Source organism: Podarcis liolepis (genome assembly GCF_965112155.1).
Source record: "Podarcis liolepis genome assembly, chromosome: 16".
NCBI lineage: Eukaryota > Metazoa > Chordata > Lepidosauria > Squamata > Lacertidae > Podarcis > Podarcis liolepis.
In genome coordinates this window covers 40,570,762-40,591,776 of record NC_139567.1, presented here as the reverse complement: position 1 = coordinate 40,591,776, position 21,015 = coordinate 40,570,762, and the positions used below count along the sequence as shown (strand labels likewise).

The 21,015-nt window shown below is 45.6% G+C and overlaps 1 protein-coding gene across 8 annotated transcripts in view; it reads left to right on the top strand.

Moving 5' to 3' along the window:
* Positions 1-21,015, top strand: part of LOC310695414 (uncharacterized protein) — a 62,083-nt gene that overhangs the window by 14,612 nt on the left and 26,456 nt on the right. For 4 of the 8 annotated variants that reach the window (XM_083479779.1, XM_083479778.1, XM_083479777.1 and 1 more), the window contains 13 exons: positions 369-492; positions 1,705-1,873; positions 2,905-3,083; positions 3,997-4,140; positions 5,458-5,619; positions 8,255-8,370; positions 9,451-9,494; positions 10,244-10,347; positions 11,272-11,431; positions 14,159-14,260; positions 15,207-15,368; positions 17,240-17,333; positions 20,425-20,569. In XM_083479779.1, coding sequence (XP_083335905.1) covers positions 369-492; positions 1,705-1,873; positions 2,905-3,083; positions 3,997-4,140; positions 5,458-5,619; positions 8,255-8,370; positions 9,451-9,494; positions 10,244-10,347; positions 11,272-11,431; positions 14,159-14,260; positions 15,207-15,368; positions 17,240-17,333; positions 20,425-20,569 — 1,705 coding nt within the window. The remainder of the gene's footprint in view (positions 1-368; positions 493-1,704; positions 1,874-2,904; positions 3,084-3,996; positions 4,141-5,457; positions 5,620-8,254; positions 8,371-9,450; positions 9,495-10,243; positions 10,348-11,271; positions 11,432-14,158; positions 14,261-15,206; positions 15,369-17,239; positions 17,334-20,424; positions 20,570-21,015) is intronic. The other 4 variants (XM_083479783.1, XM_083479784.1, XM_083479780.1 and 1 more) reach the window with 3 other exon arrangements.

The following is a 21,015-nucleotide window of genomic DNA, read 5'->3' as shown; positions in this document are numbered from 1 at the left end:
CTTCCTGGCTTCTGGACCCCCGTTCCACCCCACCATCTTGCCCCAGGTCCTGATGTCCCCTGCCGGGACTTTGATCACCCGTGAACCGGACCGTGACAGTTTCCATGACAGATGGCCACCCAACCTCTTCAACTTAAAGGCTTCCAAGGAAGAAGTGCCCACAACCTCCTGAGGGAGTCCATTCCACTGTCAAACAGCTCTGTCAGAAAGTTCTTCCTGTTGGTAGGGTTGAATAATCTGTCTTGAAGATTTGGTCATTGCTTCTGCTTTCTGGCACTTTGAACTCCCCTTCTGGCTCCATTCAATTAAAAAAAAAGAGTCCTGAGACCTATTTTTAAAAGTCCTCAAAACTATAAAATCCATCCTAGGGCTACTGAGAGAGACGCCAGAGAGGACTTTGGGCAAACGGTAGCATGGCGGATGGCGGAACTGAATCTCCGAAGTGCCACAAGGTCACCTCTTTCAGGTCTTATTGAAAATGCAGTTGTTGAGGTGAGTTGAAGGACCCGACAGTTACAGGGAGGCACTCCCTAATATTTCAAAAAACGTGGGGTTGTGGTGAGGAGGAAGAGGGTATGGAGCAGCAACCCAGTTCCCTCAACTTCCATGACTCAATGGGAAGCTGGGGGGTGGGGGTGGGGGAGGAAGCAGACAGAGATGCAGGCAGATTAAAAAGGCTGGAATGGACTTGCAGTTTCTGCCTACACCTGTCTCTGGAAGTAGAAGTCTTTCCAGCAGTAGCCTGACCTGGTGCTACTATTCGTATATAGAGCTCATAATGGCTTGGGACCAGTTTACCTGCAAGATCACCGTACCCCGTATGCGTCCATTTAACCACTTCAGTCTGCTGACCAGCACTGTTACAGATGCCATGATACTCATTCTGCATTTGTTAGGAAGTCAGTCTTTTAGTGTTGCAGGACACTCACTTTGGAACCCCCTGCCTATCAGGCAGGCATCTTCGCCACTGTCCTTTTGAGGCCTGCTTAAGGCTTTTTTTGTTTAGGCAAAGCCTATCCAGACATGTAGAATGTTGGTATGTTTTTTTCTAATCTGGTTGTCATTTACTGTTGATTTTAAATATTTTTGGGAATGTTTCAAATAGCTGTTTTAAATTGTTTATACTGATATTGTTCTTTTTGCTTTGATCCTTTTCCCCCGGCAAGTGGCATATAAATTTCGTAATGTAAGTAAATACCTTGACATGCTGGGGATAACTAATTGATTTAAAAACACTGAAAAACCACACACACACACATATAATATATACACACACACACACACACACACACACACACACATATATATATATAATATGTATATATATACATATACAATGTACACACACACACATATATACCGGTATGTATGTTGTGTACAACCTAGGATAATTGAACCTGGCATCTTCTGCATATGAAATCTACGCTCTGGTGTGGAGTTGCTGTCGTTATTATTAATATATTTACTCAAGGCGGCTTACGTATAAAGCGACAACTGCTAAAATCCTAGTTATGGCCCCTTAGTTCCTGCTATGGGCTTATTTAGAAGGACTGTGTTACAACACCAAACACACGTTCAGCTGTTAAAACTGAGAAGTTTTGTCCTATATTAACTTGAGTATTTTCACTCCCATGCTGTTCTCACTGCTACATGCCAAAAATACAGCATTTCCCCCCCTGCCACCCACCTAATTTCTCCCAACAGAAATACAGAAGCGTTCCCTGCATGTGTTCCTTTGCTACAAACGAGCAGGTGATTTTGGAGACCAGCAAAAGCTTAAACGTCTTGTATGTTTTCAACGGCACCTATGACCCCTACCTCATCTACTGGCTTTTCCCTCTGCAAATGGCATTTAAGCAAACAGCACCAAGAGGTAAATCATTTACCGCCCCAAATGGCTGCAGGATTTCTGTTGTTTCTCTGTGTGCAGGTGTTATGCCTGCATCTGTTGGTAGGTCTCTTGGGGGATTTGAAGCGTTACATTATTAATTAAATTTATATCCCACTCTTCCTCCCAAGGAAGTCCAGGGTGGCAAACAACAAGAGAGAAAATGATAAACAAAAAAATCTTAAATAGAATGCAGACTTGGAAAGATCCCCAAAAGGCATGTTGAAAGAGGAAGGTCTTCAGTAGGTGCCAGAAGGACAACAGGGATGTTGCCTGTCTCCTATTCAAGGGGAGGGATTTAAGTAGATCAGGGAGGATCCCAAAAGTTTAGCAATGGCAACAACAACATGAATGTCCTCTTAAATTATACTTCTGAAATAAAGAAAGCCATGGCGTTGGAATCTGGGAGGTGGAGTATTTCTGGGGTAGGTTTTCGTATGGAAGGATTGTGATCTCAGTTCAGTTTGGGTACTCAAAACTTATTCCTGGGCTTGGAAGTATTCTAATTGAATACTTTTAGCACCTAGGTTAGGCTGACATAGAATGGCTAGGTAATACAAGAATTACACAAACCTGCTAGAGCAGGAATTGGGGAATATTTTTCCTGTTGGCAGGTGGGGGGGGGTTAGAATTGGTGGTAGTTGGGACACAAGCCAAAAGTTAGAGCATCTTTCCTTTTCTCTCTCTTTGTGCCAGCATTTTCTCTCTTTGTGCCACTCCTTTTTCCACACTCTTTTTTGACAGTCCCTCTCTCTTCCTTTCTCTTGTTCTCTCTTTCTCTTTGTGCCACCCCTTTTTCATACTTTTTGACACCCATTTTCTGTGTCTGTCTGTCTGTCTGTCTCTCTCTCTCTCTCTCTCAACCCCCTTTTCACATTCTCTTTTCTGCCACCCCTTTTCTCTGTCTGCAACAGCCTTTTCGCTCCCACCCAACTTGGTGATTGAAATGAGCTACCATGGGGGGAGTATCTTATAATATATAAAGGTTAACATGATTGCTTTGATTTTAATTGTAGCAGAACACCCCTATGAATTAGCCATGTACCTGCATTCTCTACACCAGAACCTATTCCCAACTTGGGGGGAACTCTTTGTAACAGCGGAGTCAGTGATGAGCCTTCTGGAGAGAGAAGATGCTGAATTCTTTGCTCACCTTCATCGCGCTTTCAAAAAGAATGTCACAGTTGACCCTAAAGTACCTATTTATTTATTTATTTATTTATTTAAGATATTTGTTTGCTGCTCTTCACCAGAAGATTCTGGAGGAGTGTACAAAAGCATTAATAAAATTAGATAAAAATACAGTTTTGAAGTAAGGGACGCAGGTGGCTCTGTAGTCTAAACCACTGAGCCTAGGGCTTGCCGACGGGAAGGGCAGAGGTTCGAATCCCCGCAACAGAGTGAGCTGCCGTTGCTCGGTCCCAGCTCCTGCCAACCTAGCAGTTCGAAAGCATGTCAAAGTGCAAGTAGATAAAGAGGTACCGCTCCGGCGGGAAGGTAAACGGTGTTTCTGTGCACTGCTCTGATTTCACCAGAGCGGTTTAGTCATGCTGGCCACATGACCCGGAAGCTGTACGCCAGCTCCCTCAGCCAGTAAAGTGAGATGAGCGCCGCAACCCCAGAGTCGTTCACAACTGGGCCTAATGGTCAGGGGTCCCTTAAAATGACATAGCTAAAAAATAACAGCAATTTAAAACAAAAAAACCACAACAAAAAACGGAGCCCTCTCTGCCCAGCAGCAGCGGCAGCAGTTCTTTATGGAGCCCGCCAGGCCCTGTCCTAGGCCAGGTGGTGAGTGGCAGGACTGGGGCCCCCAGGCACTCAGCAGGGGAGTCCTGGGTCCATCAGGTAAGAAAGGGATGGGGTATCACAGTTCAAGGACACATCCTACTGAAGAAGAACAAAAGAAGGAACAGGCCTAGTGTGGTCTAGGGAGGGCCAGACAGGGAATCCCAGAGGGCCTTAAGTTCCCCACTCCTATATTATGCCTCAGATTCAAGAGGCAAATTGGAATGGAAAGTGCCCCATGCTTGTAGGAAGTAAAGAATGGTGAGGACCCTCTATTATTCCCCCACAAATGCTATGGTTCTTCCCCCCCTTTTTTTTAGGATTTCCTGGTGGAATTGATACTTCAAGAAAGAGGGAGAGCTCAAGGGATCTGCGCGTTTGAAAATGGATTCCCATCAAGACAAAACGGAACCAAAGAAATACTGGCAAGCCCCGTGGTTTTCCTTAGGAAGTGGATGGGAGAGGTAAAAACGAAGAAGCCAGCAAATCCTTTTTTGGTAGAGTGGGGAGCTTGTCAAATAAATTGTTTGCCTGGCCACCCTTTACAAGTGAAAACTTTACTGAGGTGGTCAGAATATGTCACAGAATCCTGTTAGCTGCCAGATTTTAGACCCCGTGGAGGAGATTTCTCATAAGGGTGAAGTTGTGTAATGTTTCTGGAGTATGTCTGCAGCACCAGCTTGCAGCCACAAGGGGGCTGTCCTGCAGCTACAGCCACGCTGCTGTGTCCAATGTGTGCTCTGGCTCAGTGGATTCCAAATTCCCATTCTTCAGCTAGTGTTATGGAGGAAGAGGGGAGAAACTCCTTCCCACCTTGACCAGCTTGTCAAGGAGCCCCAACTGCAGAAAGGACAGATTCTATGGCAGCAATATCCATGGTGCTTACAGAAAGTGGCTAATGTGTCATGAAAAATGAAATAAATCATTAAAGGCTCCTGTGAGGCCCCTCCACTAGAGGGAGGCTGCTCGCTGTGTCTATGCATGATTCACTGCTCTGGCAAGGTAAGATGTTCAAACTGGAGCCTCACGGGCAGGGTTCAAATGTTGCTTCAGCACCAGACTGTTCCTTAAATAGAACCACAGCTCAGTTTGGATGGCTCTCTCTACCTGCAGTGAGATAAGCCTCTCTTGTTAAAGCCTAGCTTGCCTCAGCAGCTGTTGACTCATGCTAGTGGCTACTGCTGAGGAACAGCTAATCCTGCTACCTCTCAGCATTTTGTGTGATTGGATCAGCGAGTCACTCCTCATACACAAACACAGAAGAAATTACCCAGCTGCAGAGGGGTCTTCCCAGTGCATCTCTGCGTGATTCATTCCTCTAGCCTCCCCTCCTTCCAATTTGCCTTTGTTAGGTGAAGGTAACTGTGCCCTGACTTTGCATCAGTTGTGATTGGATCACAGGACAGCAGAATTACTTGCCTTTTGACGAAGCTGCCTGTTGTGTCTCTGTAAGAATCACCGCTCTGGTTCCCAATCAGCTTCCGCTGGAATTATGTGATTCCATCCTATCTTAACATCATATGCAACTTGGAGCGTTAATGTCCATCTTGCTCTTGCAGAGAAGCAGGGGAGTTAATTGCCTTTGGAGTGAAGAGTGACTTACGCAGAGTGGGATTGCCTCCTGTTCGGATGGGTCATTCTTGTGCTCACACATTCTGAAAAGAAACCTCTTTTGCAATGCCCTCCTCCAGTGTAGCTTTAGAAAGAAAATGGTGCCTTGGCTATCACGCATTGGGGAGACACTGGCACCAACATAAAACTGGCTTTCCTGTTTCGCATAGGGGTTTGTCGGTGTTCTGAACTTGCCTGCTGTCTTGTTGATCTGGGACCAGTTATTCATGAAAGACTGGAGCCTGGATGTGATGCAGAATTTCTGTGTCTCCATCCTTCTGTTATTAAAGGAGTCGTTCATGGCAGCTGATGACTACCCAGCAGTTCGACAAGTGTGTATTAGCTTGCTTTCTATTTGGGGGCTGCAGTTGGATGGGGGGGGGGGGAGGGAAAGAATCTGGAATTTTGATTTCTTGCCCATATTCTTCCTCTTACTGGCTTCACTTCTCCCTCCCCTCCCCTTCCTTTCTTCTCTCTATACATTGCAATAATAAAAAACAAAACAACAGCCAATGGACCACCTAGTCCACCTTCCTGCTCTCACAGTGGCCCCCCAGATGCCTGTGGGAAACCCACAAACAGGATCTGAGCGCAAGAGCACTGTCCTCTCCTGAGGCTTCCAGCAACTGGTATTCAGAAGCATCATAGAACATAGCCATCATGGCCCGTAGCCACTGATAGGTGCTGCATGGAGAAGTATTCTCTTGTATCCATGTGCCACAACCTCAAGCATCAGCCAGGACTCATGTCTGACACAGAGGCTGTGCACCATCCAGGCAGGTCTTTGGAGGAGAAGTCTTGAGCTCAGGTCCTACTTGCACTTCTGGTTGGGACTTCAAGGATGCTGGACTAGATGGGCCACAGGCTCTTCCTGTGTTATTAAGCTACCGAGGTGCTGAGTACAGGCCCCCAAATTGGGAGCCCTTGGAGACAGAGACCTCAAACTAGGATGCCATGAGGCAGCAGCACTTCATGAACCAGATTTTTTAATGGGACCGCCTCTCCTGGTCTGCCCCACAGAGGACCTTAAGGTCCATGAATAGCCGTAGTTTAGAGGTCCCGGGTCCTAAGGAAGTCAGACTATCCTCCACCAGGGCCTTTTCAGTGGTGGCTCCGACCTGGTGGAATGCTCTGTCCCATGAGACTAGGGCCCTTCAGGATTTAACCTCCTTCCGTCGGGCCTGTAAGACAGAGATATTCCACCTGGCCTTTAATCTGAATTCAGCCTGATCTTTTATTTCCCTTTTCTTCCCTCCCCCTCCCCTTTTATGAAGATTACCTGCTCTGAGACCCCACAGCTAATTCTCCCCTGGCCTCCTCGCTAGCCCAAGTAGGACTAATTCAGCCAGCTAGCCCTGGGGATTATCTAATGCTTATTTCCCCTAAATTGATTTCTGAATTTTGAATTTTATTGTTATTCATGTTTTTATACTGTATTTTATGCTGCTTTTACAATTAAGTGTTTTAAATTTGTTGTTAGCTGCCCTGAGCCCGGTTTTTGAACCAGGAAGGGCGGGGTATAAATAACATTATTATTATTATTATTATTATTATTATTATTATTATTATTATTATCTTCATCATACCTCCAAAGAGCTACCCCCTCTATACCAGGGGTCTTGGGCTCCCCAGTGCCTGCTCCTCATTGCTGGCAATGCACAAAGTGGAAGTGGATGGGGAAGCAAGGGGGTGCTAAGTTCAGGGCCAGAGGACACTTCCTCAAGGAGAGTGGAGCTTAAGAGGGATAAAAGGTAAAGGGACCCCTGACCGTTAGGTCCAGTCAAGGACAACTCTGGGGTTGCGGCGCTCATCTCGCTTTACTGGCCGAGGGATTCGACCTTCTGATCGGCAAGCCCAAGAGGCTCAGTGGTATAGACCACAGCACCATCCATGTCCCTCCCTTAAGAGCGATAGTCTGGCTCAAAGGAGACAAAAGGTCTTCCTTGGAGCCAGTTGCCAACTTGGAGCTGTCTGGGGTCCTGAAGGCTCCAGTGCGATTCAGCTGGATCTGCCAGCCTCGTGGGCTCCTGCTGGAGTTACAGCCCTGGGGAAGGGCTGTCACCCATAGAATCATAGAACTGTAGAATTGGAAGGGACCAAGGCAATCATTTGGCCAACTCCCTGCAATGCGCGAATATTTCACCCAATGTGAGGCTTGAACCCACAACCCTGAGATTTAAGTGTCTCATGCTCTCCCGACTGAGCTGCCGCTCAATGGCAGATCATCTGCTTTGCATGCAGAAGGTTACAAGTTCAGTCCCCGACAGCTCCAGGCAGGGCTGGCTGAAACCCCAGAAAACTGCTGCCTGTCTGTGTAGGCAGTACTGGTCTAGGTGAACCCAATGGTCTGACTTATTATAAGACAGTTTCCTGTGTTTCTGTCTTGTTTCTGTGTCAGATGAGGATTTGGGAGACCTGGGTTCAAATCACAGTTTGGACCGGAAGCTCACCGGGTAGCCTGGGGCCAGTCTCTCTCCCCTGCCCCCCCCTCTCTCTCTCTCTGGCTAACTTACCTTCACAGAGCATTTGTGGATAAAATGAGGTTTATTTCATTTCATTTTTAATTTAAGCAACTGCCTTTTTATACACAAAGCAGTTTAGAATCCATAGAAATGACAAAATATACAACAAGTATCACACCTATTATAACAATCCGATCCAGTGATGATAATGTCATGATGAGCTTGATAGCATCATTTATGTTAAAAAGAATAAGAAATAAACCTATTAGGAAATAAACTCATAGACAAAAACAATTCAGCCTTTCATAATGAATATTGCGGGGTGGGGGTGGGGGGAGAGCGGAACAATGAGTTTGCAGAAACAAATCATATTTTTCAGGTGTCCTTTTAAGGGAGGGGGAAAATGCCTTTATTTCCAGGAGAAAGTGGCCTTGATGCCTATGAAATACTGATGATCCAATCTGTATCATGCAGTGTTGAATTCCTCTCTCCCTCTCCCTCTCAGGTGTTTCTGTCTTCAGCCTCCCAGCTTCTCACAGCTGACATTCAAAGGGCTTGGATTCACTTACAGCAAGGGGGCTTGCCTGCTGATGTTCCTGGGCTTAATAGACTGAATCAAAGGTAGAGGACCACACCCTGGCTCAAAAATACCTACAAGGCCAGTTGGCAACCAAATAACAGTCGTACCTTGGATCCCAAACACCTTGTGAGTCGAACGGTTTGGCTCCCGAACACCGCAAACCCGGAAGTGAGTGTTCCGGTTTGCGAACGTTATTTGGAACCCGAACGTCCGACATGACTTCTGCAGCTTCTGATTGGCCGCAGGAGCTTCCTGCGGCCAATCGGAAGCCGCGCCTTGGTTTCTGAATGTTTTGGAAGTCGAACGGACTTCCGGAACGGATTCCGTTTGAGTTTTGAGGTACCACTGTACACCAGGGATGGGGAACAACCCTAGCCATGATTGTTGCTGCTGCTGTTGTTGTTATAGTTTCTTCTACTCAGAGTAGACCCGCAGAAATTAATCAACTTCTGTTAGTCATGTCTATTAATTTCAGTGGGTCTACTCTGAGTAGGGCAAAAGTAAAGTGAACCTATAGGCATTTAGCGACTTCCATCTACGAAAATGGATGCAATGGATACCGCCCATTGCATCATAGTCACAAGTGGCTCTTCCTGCATTAAAGGACACTGGCTTGGACTAGATGACTTCTGGAGTCGCACACTCCTAATTTTGGCATTCCAATCGTTGTGCTGGCAGCAGCTCTCTTAAGCCACACTTTCTGCCCACTCGATCTTCCTCCTCTTGCTGAGAAAACACTGTGGTGCAGCCATTCTCTCATTTGACTTATAAATTAAGGAGAGCAATTCTAAATCCTTCAGCCACAATGAATATTTTATACTGGGAAATTATGCATGCCTGTCTGTGCTTTGTGCAGAAATAGTTTTGCGATGCTCATGTGTGTAGTTGTGGTTTTTGGTTGTTGTTTTCACGTACAAATGCTGGACTCTGTTGTTCCTGCTTTTGTTTTTCTGGGATGTGTGTTTTTCACAGCAGACTGCAGAATAACTTTAATGAGCAAAAGTAATTAAAATGAGAATTTAGCTCTGATTGTTGCCTACTGCTCCCTCCTCTTCCTCTGTGTACTGAGAGGAGGAACTAAATTATGAAAACCCACTAATTAGCACTATTTGCATGTGCAGGCCGCTTGTGGATCTGTCTCCTCCGAGGCATGGCTCAGCAGAAGGTACGTAACTCCCCCCCCCCCCCGGCAACCCGCCCTGTTCTAGGTTGATGCTAATACTGAAGAACACAAAAGAGAGAGCGTAAAGGTTAAAAGTCCCTGCAGATCACAATAGCTGGCATGCCTTAGCAGAGATCTCAGCTACCACAACAATCATGACTTACTCTACTGTGTATTGAGCCTTTCTAAAGCACTCCGCAATCATTATTAGATTTCCTCTGAAAAAAGGGTTTTAGACTCATTCAAGAAACCGCAGTGCCTGGTAGAATAAGCCATGCTTTTTGTGACATTGGGTGCCTGCGTCTTCTCACCCCCTCCAGGCCTGGTATTCTGCAATTACTGGGCCAGGCTGGTGGGCTGTTGTTGTTGCTTGTGGGTCACGGGTGCAACAGTTGTCTTGTCTTGTGAATCACCTTGAGATCGTTGGACGAAGGGCCACAAAAGCCCCCCCCCCCTGCCACCCCAGAACATGCATGTTATAAAAAGTTACAGGATTTCAGCAGGAAGTTATGGAACATGCACCAATTGGAAACAGAGCAATATATCTGCCCCAGACCACAAACAGTATCTCAAGTGGGATTGCAGATAACCACTCCGATACCCTCATGAACGCAAATCATCATGAATGGACAATGAAAAGGACATGGGGGGGGAGGGGCTTTTGTTTTTAAGGTGCCAAAACACACTTTATTGCTTTTGCTGCCCCTCTGGAAATTGGTTAATGATGATCTTTTGACAATTTGTTTTCACAGCTGGAAAAATGTGTCTGGACCCTGGGGAAATCTCGCCAACTGGCGTGAAGGATATTTTATTGACCGTAGTTTTACCAGTTCCTCAGGCTGAGACTCGCCACAGTGTAAGTAGTAAATTAATTATATGGGCATGGCAATAATCTTTAATTTACCAAAGAGAGAAGTCAAGTGAAGAGAGTTGGGGGTGTAGATAACTTGTTTTGAGCAAAACCCATGGCAGGGGTGAGGGACCTGGGGCCCACCTTGACGTTGTTGAACTCCAAATCCCATCAGCCCCGGTCAGGGATGATGGGAGATGGAGTCCTACCACATCTGGAGCCCCACCCAGATGAAATCACATTACTCGTTACTTTGCAATTACTATCTTTTAATGTTTCTAATTCATTCGATTTTTTTTGTTTCAATTTTTATTCATTTTAATATAAACCCAAACAATAGCACCTTGACTCAATATAAAGCATGAAATGCAGAACTGAAAAACGGAGTACACAAAAGCAGTACCATGATACAGATTAAGAAATACATTTATATCCAGTATCAAAGGACTGTCATTCTTAAATCGTGTCCTCAATTCCCTTGGGGAGGGGATAGAAAACATAGCATGATGTTGCAAAATGCTACACCTGTTGTCTCAACCAGATCCATTTGTAATGCAGGTGAAAGAGAGTGCCTGTAGGTTTTCTGCCACCCCAGAGCCCCTCCCTGCTAACCTTGCCCCACATCACCACTCCACCCTCCCACATGCCACTGAAACAGGGTTTGAAAACAGGGTATTGTAATGGATCACGCCAGTTATGACCAGTGATATATTTTCCTTTGTTTGCTGACTGTATTGTACATTATAGCAGGATGGACTGAAAACTTGTGCCCTTTCAGTAATACAATCACAGGTAGGCATTGGAAAAGTAATGTTTTCCCCCTGCGATTAATTAAATTGATCTGCACAGTGACCCATTCATCGTAATGTAGAATAATATGTCTTGTTCCTTTTTTTCAATCCCCCACCCCACCCCGCTCCCTTCTCATAGGAGTCTCTCTTTAAAAAAATTGATCCTTCTGCTGTGAAGTTAACAGTTTCGGTGTTTTGTGGCCCTGAAATGCTGCGTTCCAAGACAAGCTCTTTCAGCTCCTCCCTTCTGCGGAAAACCCAAGGAAAAACAGAAACGGGATTTACTCTTCAGTTCAGTGGTATGAAAACGAACCAGTTGGTTGCTGAGTATTTTTAATGGTGGAAGGTCATTATCAGCTGAAACACAATAAACAGCTTGCCCCTCCCCAAGCTGGTGCTCAGCCAGGGAACATCAGGTCTCCAGTGGATGGTGCTCCACAGGTTGAGAATGAACCCTGTTTCTGGGAGACAGTGGACGGCCAGGTGTGAGGGATCCCCTGGTCCTGAACCAGGTAACTGGGACCATAAAAGACCAGTTGCGCAGTCCAGGAGTCATTTTGGACTCACATCTGTCCGTGGAAGCACATGCAGGTCAAATCTGTGTCCAGGGTGGCTGTCTACCAGCTCCATCTGGTATGCTAGCTGAGACCCTACCTGTCCACACACTGTCTCGCCAGAGTGGTACGTGCTCTGGTTATCTCCCACTTGGAGAGGAGGTTATTGTTTTGTTTTTGTTTTATTATGTATTTTGTGTTCTCATTCTGTTGTGAACCACCCTGTGGTCTTCGGACAAAGGTCAGCACACAAATTTAATAAATAATAAAAAACACTAATGATGATGGGAGTTGCAGTCTGTCATCCTTGGCAGCAGTCCCGTGTTCTTTCTGACATGTAGGTCCGCCCCAAAAGAATTAAGTTATCCCCAGAAAATCTGTCTGCTGAATAAATTATGAGCTAATTTCTCCCTGCTTTTTGTAATATACTGTGCAGAACAATAAGTTGCTGCTGAGATTGACTAATGGCTGGAAACAAATTGAGAGGTTTAATTAAAGCTCAAAAGCTATTTATTGTGAGAATACTGCAAATCAATAGAGAGTACTGCTGTTATACAACCAGGCAGTACATAAAATATCTTTTTTTGCCTCCTTCCCCCTTCCCTCCCAAGCTAGTCCTGCTGAGGAATTGGAAATGTTACGCCGTTTGCAGTTTTTGTTGGTAGGAAGTACTTAAGATGAGAAACTGACTAAAGGAAGGTCACAGCCAACTTAGAATTGAAGCCCAATGTGGGAGCTAAGCCATAGGCCAGGGATGCAGATATTGTTGGACTACAACTCCCATCATCCCTGACTGTTAGCCATGCTGACCTGGTCTGATGGGAGCTGGAGTCCAGCCAAAATCTGGAGGGCCACTGGTCCCCCAGTTTCTGGAGTGGGAAGCTTTTACCCCTGAAGTATGTTTTTGACCAAGCGAAGGTTCTTAGTATTTATATAACAGGCTAATCCAGAACGTGGGGAGCTGCCTTTATGCTGTCTCAAGCCATTGCTTTACCTAGTCCAGTATTGTCTACTTTGAGAGGCAGTAGCTCTTCAAGGTCTCAAGCAGAGGGGTCTTTCGAATCACCTGCTGCCTTCTAACTTGAAATGCCAGAAACAGAGACTTTCTGCATGCAAAGCAGGCTGACTTTGGTCCCCATCATTCTTCACAGAACTGTAGAGTTGGGAGGGACGTCAAGGATTATCTAGTCCAACCCCCTGCAGTGCAGGAATTCTGCCCTCTTCCTCTGCATAATTTATTTAATGCCTTCCAGGAGACATTTCCAGGTGATGTACAATAAGAACAACTTAAAAACAACAGCAAAACCCAGCAGATATATATATATATATTTTAAAAAAGCAAAATAGACACCGATGGCAGAGACCCATTCATCCAGCTGGGAAGGCTGAATATCAATGTCTTCTGTTTTTCCTGGAAAGTGCAAGTACAGTGGGTGCCTGTCGTATGTTGAACAGCAGCTATTACACAAGGAAAGCCCTGCTCCTGGTTCTGGTGGGGCAAGCAGGCTTCTGATATCTTTGGATTTTTCAGGAGAAGCTCTCTCATGGGCCTCAGGGACCTGCTGGGTAAATAAGGGCAAAGGTTTTTCCTCAAGTTACAGTTAAGCTAGAAACAATCAGAAATCGGCAAGAAGCTTCATTGCTTTCCAAGTGTTTCCTTGCTCAGCACAGTATCAGGGAGAGCCCTTTCTGCCCTCCTGTGCTTCTGAAGTCAGTGTGGCCTTAGGGAGAATCCATTACCGTAATTTCTCTAGGTACTGAATGAGGATTGGGAGAGGTCTAGGGCCCCACTCAGCAGCTCCCCACACCACCCCTAGAAATCCAGCAGGGTTGGCTTACCACACTTGAATTAAATAATGCATATGACCATCTGAAGACGTGGGGCTTAGTAAAACCATTAAGTCCAGCTTCTGAAACAGGGGTGACTAACCTGCGGCCCTCCATATGTTGTTGAACTACAATTCCCATAGGTTCCAGGTTCAATTCCTTGCATCTCCAGGTAGGGCTGGGGGAATTTTTATTTATTATATTCAAAATTAAAACAAAACATATTATCCAGAAACATATCATCCTTATTTTTTCTCCCTCCCCCCGCCCCCCGACTTCCCTCAGTTCAAGTCTTTGGTTTCTCTGAGACGGCTGTTTTCTGCATGTTACAAAGCTGTATAGATCCTCAAACTATTTAGCTGATTATTATCAATAAAAAGTTTGTGAATGTTTATTCAAGGGGGGGGGGATTTTGTTGCCTGAAACCCTGGAGAGCTGCTGCCAGCCAGTGTTGGCAATAGTGTGCTAGATGGTCTGACTTGGTATATATTCCAGTGAATTCTGTCCCTTCAAAATTAGCTACCGTAATCCCTGGACTGGAAAAAAAAATATTTATTTGCTACAAAAACTGCAAATCGTTTCTAAAACAAAGTAACACAACGATCAAATAACTGCCCCTTGTCTTTTGTTGTTCTTATTGTCAAGAATCATTTGCATTTGATTCCCTGGACCCAACAGCATTTGTAGGCGTGCAAGATGCAAAACCTTACATCTTGTTGAAGGTCACGTACAGTCCTAAAGGAACAGGTAACGTCTTCTTTGGTGGGCGCAGTTCGCATTCTCTCCACACATGATATCTGAACAGAGGGTTGTTTGGGGCAGCCCCTGAGCTGTGGAACTCCCTCCTCACAGTGATGCATCTGACACCTTCATTGTATAGCCTTCATAGAATCTTAGAGTTGGAAGGGAACCCGGGGGGTCATCTAGTCCAACCCCCCGCAATGCAGAAATCTCAGCTAAAGCATCCATGGCTGATGGCCATCCAATCTCTGCTTAAAAACCTCCAAGGAAGGAGAGTGCACCACTGAATACAAAACTCCTTTGCAGTGGTACCCTGGGTTACAGACGCTTCAGGTTACAGACTCCGCTAACCCAGAAATAGTGCTTCAGGTTAATAACTTTGCTTCAAGATGAGAACAGAAATCGTGTGGCGGCGGCAGCGGGAGGCCCCATTAGCTAAAGTGGTGCTTCAGGTTAAGAACAGTTTCAGGTTAAGAATGGACCTCCAGAACGAATTAAGTTCTGTACTCTCATCATTGATATCTAAATTTTAGGACCCACCTTATTTCTGTGATTTTATCTTGTTTTGGACTCTTGCATTTTAGCAGTTGTAACCCTGGGATCTTAGTGTGAAGGGCAAGTTTATTGTTGTTGCTGTTGTTGTTAATTCTGAGTAGTTGTGAGTATCAGCAGTGCCACCTCCTCTGTTGGCTGTAAGTAAGGCGACAGGTAAGGTGGGGTCTGGCTGAGGGCAGAGTGAGCCTGGTGGGTTAGCACCCCATTCCCCCTAGTGCACCAGTCTTAACTATCATCACACTTGCACACAAAATAACCCACAAAAGAATTGCATTTAGCCCTTGGTTGCCCTCTCTGGGACTCCTGTCTTCAGAGCTGCTGCTGCTGCTGCTTTCTGGTTTGGTTACCCCCAAAATATATGTAAACCGACTAAGAACCTTGTTTTCCTGCTTTACAGATTCACTGGCTCTTGGGTGGCAGAAAGTGGATGTGTTCCAGCAAGAAACGACAGGTTCTGGAATGATCTGGGCCCCTAGGGAATTCTCACCGTGCGTGCCTCTGAATCCCGGGGAAGTGCCTGATGCTATAATGGAGTGTCCTTTCAGAGAGCTTCCCAAAGGTAACAGAGTCATGGGTAATGGGTGAAGCTATGGTTTATAAACCACACTTTTTAGCTAACCATAGTTAAAACTGATCATACGAACCCAGCCTCATGGGTTCGTATAATAATTTTGGTATAATATATATACCAATAATATATATATAATATATAATATAATAACCAACAATAGTGTTGGTGCTGGGGCTGCAACCATAAAGCCGAAACATCCAAATGTGGGGCTCCGGGTGGGGGCCCTGTTCCCTACCACTTATTTTATTCCTCCTTATACGGTTAATGACATCATCTTGGCATCAGACCTGAGGATGTGTAGGGACTCGCCCAGCAACATTCATTCATTTATTTATTTACGGCTATTAGCCCATAAAATATGTACAAACATAAAAAAGCACAAAGGCTTAAAAACCGAAACAATGGGGTCAGGTCTGGGGGATTCCCTGTTGGCCATACTTCTGTCTCTAGCCACTATTGGCCTGGACAACTAGTGTTGGGATTATGGAAATGAATGAAAGGGCCGGGGGTGGGCAGTTGCAGAGCGCTGGTTTGGTTGACCTGACCAGCACATTCCATCACACTACAGAGATGTTGCTAAGAAGGTGCTATTTGAGAGAAACTCCATCAAACCTGGTGGGACTTAACTTCTGAGTGGACCTCTGGGATTGGGAATTCTAATCTGATGGGAGCAAAGTAAACATTGAAGCAGGGTAGTCTTATTCTGGATTATTTAATCCAGAACTTTTTTGTATCTGGCTCCAGTATGTGGCCCCTACCAGATTACATCTAAGGGAATGTGGCACTTGGGGCCAGCCCTATCATTGGGCAGAGTGAAGCAGTTGCCTCAGGTGGCAGGTGCAGGGGGCACAGGAAATGATGAGGTGTTTGTGCTAACAGCCTACCCTGTACCTCCTAAAATAACCTGCTGCGGGTGCAGTGGAGGGTGTTGTTCTCATGTCAGTATCAAAGCGAGGTCATTTCCTGACTTGTCAATATCTACAGGTAAGATTCAGTCATATATTGGAAAATCCAGGTTGCACAATTGCAGGTGGTCAGGAGTTCTTGTGCAATAAATTCACTTCTCTCCGAAGGTCAAACCTTTTTTGCCAAATGCATGGGGAAGTGTGGGACAACACTTGCCCTGACACAATGGTCATCTGACCTCCCCTCAAACAAATCAAAATGAATGCTCATTCAATAGCCGCCTAATCTCCCTGAAAGCAAATCAGGTTCAACGCGAAATAAAAGCAGGTTGTCCAAGTGCGATCTAAGATTTGGCTGCCGGTCTAGTTGGCTTCTGCATGTGGAATAGAAGCAGGGGGAAGGCATATATTGAACTTGACTTCGGGCAACAAAATGGCTTGGGCTGGCCCTGGGTGCCCTCAAGACGGGGCAGAAGTTTGCCCAGCCTTGCAGTGTAGTGTTCTACGCCTGACACCCAGAGGACACCTATACTGCAGAGCGTTCCCACAGTTTTAAATCTGGGATTGAACCCACCTAGGTAGCGCCCCTTGTAGCATGCTAGGTCTGAGTCTCAGTACAATCATGGCGGCCACACACTTTGCTCTGGAGTCTCAGCCAATAAATGCCCCTCTGGGTCTCTTTCCAGAGAACGGATAATTCCTTTGAGGCAGCTGCCAAAGGGTCTGTAAAGGGGGAGCCAATTTCTCACTTAGAGAAGAATAGGTTTTCATTTAATTTTCTTAATTGATCTTGTGCTGCTGCCGCCTATTTAAATTTGCCTGAGTGATAACTGTAGCTGTGCCGGACTTGACCTCCTGACAATAATTCTTTTTCTGTGTGAAGAGTACAGTATGTGTGTGTTTAATTGTACTAGAAAGTAGAGGTGCACTGCAGTAAATCACATATGTTTCCAGATTTTGCAGAGGGCCATTCAACGATCCAGCTGACAGTGTATGATGTTGCCAATGAAAGACGAAGACTGCAAAGCCACCGCTTGAGGGAAGAAAGGTAACCACTGAAACTTGGGGGGAACATGGCTTGGATGGGAAAATACTGGCTGCATTTTATTTTTCTAGCAGGCTCCTACCCAGTGTTGCTCTGGAATTCTAAGAAACCAAAAAATCAGTGCAGATTTGTAATCAGTGGTTAAAATCTGTGCAGTTTTTTGTTTTTTTAAAAAATAATTTTTATTAAGTTTTCCATTTAACAATCCAATCATATCACATTAATTATTCCAAATTATACCAATGCATATCATAAAGTCCAAATATTTTGCCAAATTATATATTTTTGTTGGGGGTTCCCATGCTTCGAGTTCAGTAAGGGTCCCGTCATCTCATATTTCTGCTGCTTTTAGTGTTCACCAGTCCCATCTTTCAATCTTCTTGTTGTTATCCTTTTTCTTCTTAATAGCCTCTGAGTTCTTTCCACATGCGAGTTAAAGTAAGCAATATTATGCTTCTGTGTGAACTTTGTAAGGCTCTCCCTTTTTTTTAAAGCTGGTAAGTCTTTTGTTTGCAGTAAATCACACACTGATCCAAAAGTCCTCCTCGAGCGGCAGACGCCATAATTCTCAGTTCCGATGAAATAAAATCTGTGCAGTTTTTAAAAGTTCCGTCCGCCATCTTGATTCAAAACTATTGTATCCACACATAGATGAAAACCTGCACCTTGATCTCACGAACCAGCCTGCAAATGACAATGACAATAAAGATATTATTATTATTATTATTATTATTAAAATTTGATTGCGTATAGTATCTCAAGAGCTGTCAAAATGCAAAGCGAGCAAACAAATTTCCAAAATATTTAATATGTTGTTATTAATGCGAGACAGTACTGCTTTTTATTTGACAAGCTTCTGTGCTGCGAGCAGCAATCCCTTTTTAAAGCCAGCTTCTGGTTTCTAAAAAGCAAAAGAACCCCAAACTAGTTTCCTGTCTCTGCCCTAAGATCCTTGTTCTTTCCTACCGAAACCATATCTTGCCTTCCATTGTTATATTTATGACTCATCTTGGGATTTACGGGGCCTCTCTTGATATATTTCTCATCTAACTAGCTAAATAGCTCACAGCCGACACACACAACTCTCCCTCGTTGAACATTTTCTCTCCTGTCATTTCTGCCAATTTATCTGCAGATTTACGGCCCCCCTGACTTTCGCAGGTTTGAAAATTAACGCCAAAATCAATATGGCGTATAAAACGTAAGATGATTTTACTGTAAATTATTTTGCAAGACGTTGTGTCTGGCATGGGGCCTGCCTTGAAAAGGGGCGCTAACGTGTATAAATGAAAACACAAAAGCGAGTGTTTAAGGCACAGAAACCGCCTCGTTCTCCAAAACCCCGGCAGCTTTGAAGTGGGAAGCCAAGGCGGTGCTTTTACGGCACATACCAGCAAGGGGGGTGGGGACTGTGCAGCTTGGGAGCCTCAAAAGTGAAGCCGGCAGCTGCATGAAGTTTTATTTTTATTTTATTTGCTGGTGTCAGTCAGTCGTCTGCAAGCAAAACAGATTGGCAGGAGGAAATGGTTCCTGCCGCACCACATGCTATAAATGGAGAAGTTGGTAAAGTTTAACAGCTGAGAAAATGAGCAAGTTTCCTATCTCTTGGGCCCCAAGTGGAAACTGCACCTTTGCAGCAGGGGAAGGGCAGTGGCTCAGTGGTGCAGAGCACACCCCTTTCATCAATGGGGTGACAGATGTCTCAGCCAGATAGCCCTCACATCTCACCCCTTTCATGCAGGAGATCCCAGTTCAATTCAGTTGCAGGATTCTGGGGAGTGGTGCCAGAAAAGACTTTGTATTTATTATTATTATTATTATTATTATTATTATTATTATTATTATTATTATTATTATTATTTATACCCTACCCATCTGGCTGGGTTTCCCTAGCCACTCTGGGCGGCTCCCAACAGAATTAAACAGGGCTGCCTTCCTATGTCTTCTAAAAGTCAGATAGTTGTTTACAGTGGTACCTCGGGTTACAGACGCTTCAGGTTGCAGACGCTTCAGGTTACAGACTCTGCTAACCCAGAAATAGTACCTCGGGTTAAGAACTTTGCTTCAGGATGAGAACAGAAATCGCGCGGCGGCGGCACAACGGCAGCGGGAGGCCCCATTAGCTAAAGTGGTGCTTCAGGTTAAGAACAGTTTCAGGTTAAGAACAGACCTCCAGAACAAATTAAGTTCTTAACCCGAGGTACCACTGTATTTCCTTGGCATCTGATGGGAGGGCGCTCCACAGGGGTGGCTTGAGTGATGGCCAGGGGTGCCACAAGCAACACTGGCCTCTGTCGCTCTTTCCTTCCCTCCCTCCTCTGGTGTCCTCTTGTGTCGCTGCCTCCCAAAGGCTTTCAGAGCTGTTTGTTGCAGCAGCCCTGGCTATAAGCTCCCCAGGCGAATGGTGCCTGTGGGGCTGGCCAGGGGGTGCTTCCCAGGCCCCTGTGGGGCAATGGGAGGAGGCACCTCTCTTTGGGGCAGGAGGGCAGCTAATAGACCAGGGGTGGCAGCTGTAGCTGCCCAGAGGACTCCCAAGGAAAGGGCAGAGGGAAGAAGAGAGGAGGCTGCGGAAACACTCCAGAGGGAGGGCGTTTGAAAAGGGGTGAGGGGCTGCCAGCTCTGCAGGCAAGGGGTGACATAAGTGGGCTCCTGAGCCCCACAGGGGTGCCGCAGAAAGAATGTAGTTGGTCAATAATAATAATAATATATTTATTATTTATACCCCGCCCATCTGGCTGGGTTTCCCCAGCCACTCTGGGCAGCTTCCAACAAAACACTAAAATACAATAACCTATTAAAAGTTTCCCTAAACAGGGCTGCTTTCAGATGTCTTCTAAAAGTCTGGTAGTAGTTGTTCTCTTTGACATCTGGTGGGAGGGCGTTCCACAGGGTGGGTGCCACTACCGAGAAGGCCCTCTGCCTGGTTCCCTGTAACTTGGCTTCTTGCAGCAAGGGAACCACCAGAAGGCCCTCGGCTCTGGACCTCAGTGTCCGGTGTCAAGGGAGCCGTGGACTCAAAAAGATTGAAAACCTCTGATGCAAACCATTTAAACCTGCTTGATTTATATTTCCTGTGCTTGTTTGCCTTGATCAGGCTCCAAGGACCCTCTTTTCTCTATGCTCCTTGGGTCCCGCATGATCCCAGCATCATGCTACCAAATCCTCCGAGGATCAGCCAGCCATTTGATCTGTATATAGATGCCCTTCATTATATACCTGATAATGCAACCATCACAAAGGTAAGCTTCAGAATACTCCTGCGGCTTCCCACTTCAGTCAGTGTGCCCTTATTAGCATTCCATATTGCGTAGCTCCTGGGGTGGTCTGGGAAAAGGGCAGTGGGCTGCTATGCCCAGCAGGGAGGCGTCTGCTGTGAGCTGCTTGCTTAACGTAAAGAGAGAAAGCTGCCATATGCAGATTCACCCATCCTTGTTTTTGTCCAAGTCTCTCTTTTCAGAAAGGGAACTCTGCGTTGGCCCTTAAATCTGCTTTCTGAGACCAGTTTTGCTGGCAATTATTTATCCCAGTACAGTGGTGCCCCACAAGACGAATGCCTCGCAAGACGGAAAACTCGCTAGACGAAAGAGTTTTCCGTTTTGGAGGTGCTTCGCAAAACGAATCTCCTATGGGCTTGCTTTGCAAGACGACAATGTCTTGCGAGTTCCTGCTGGTTTTTTTTCCTCCC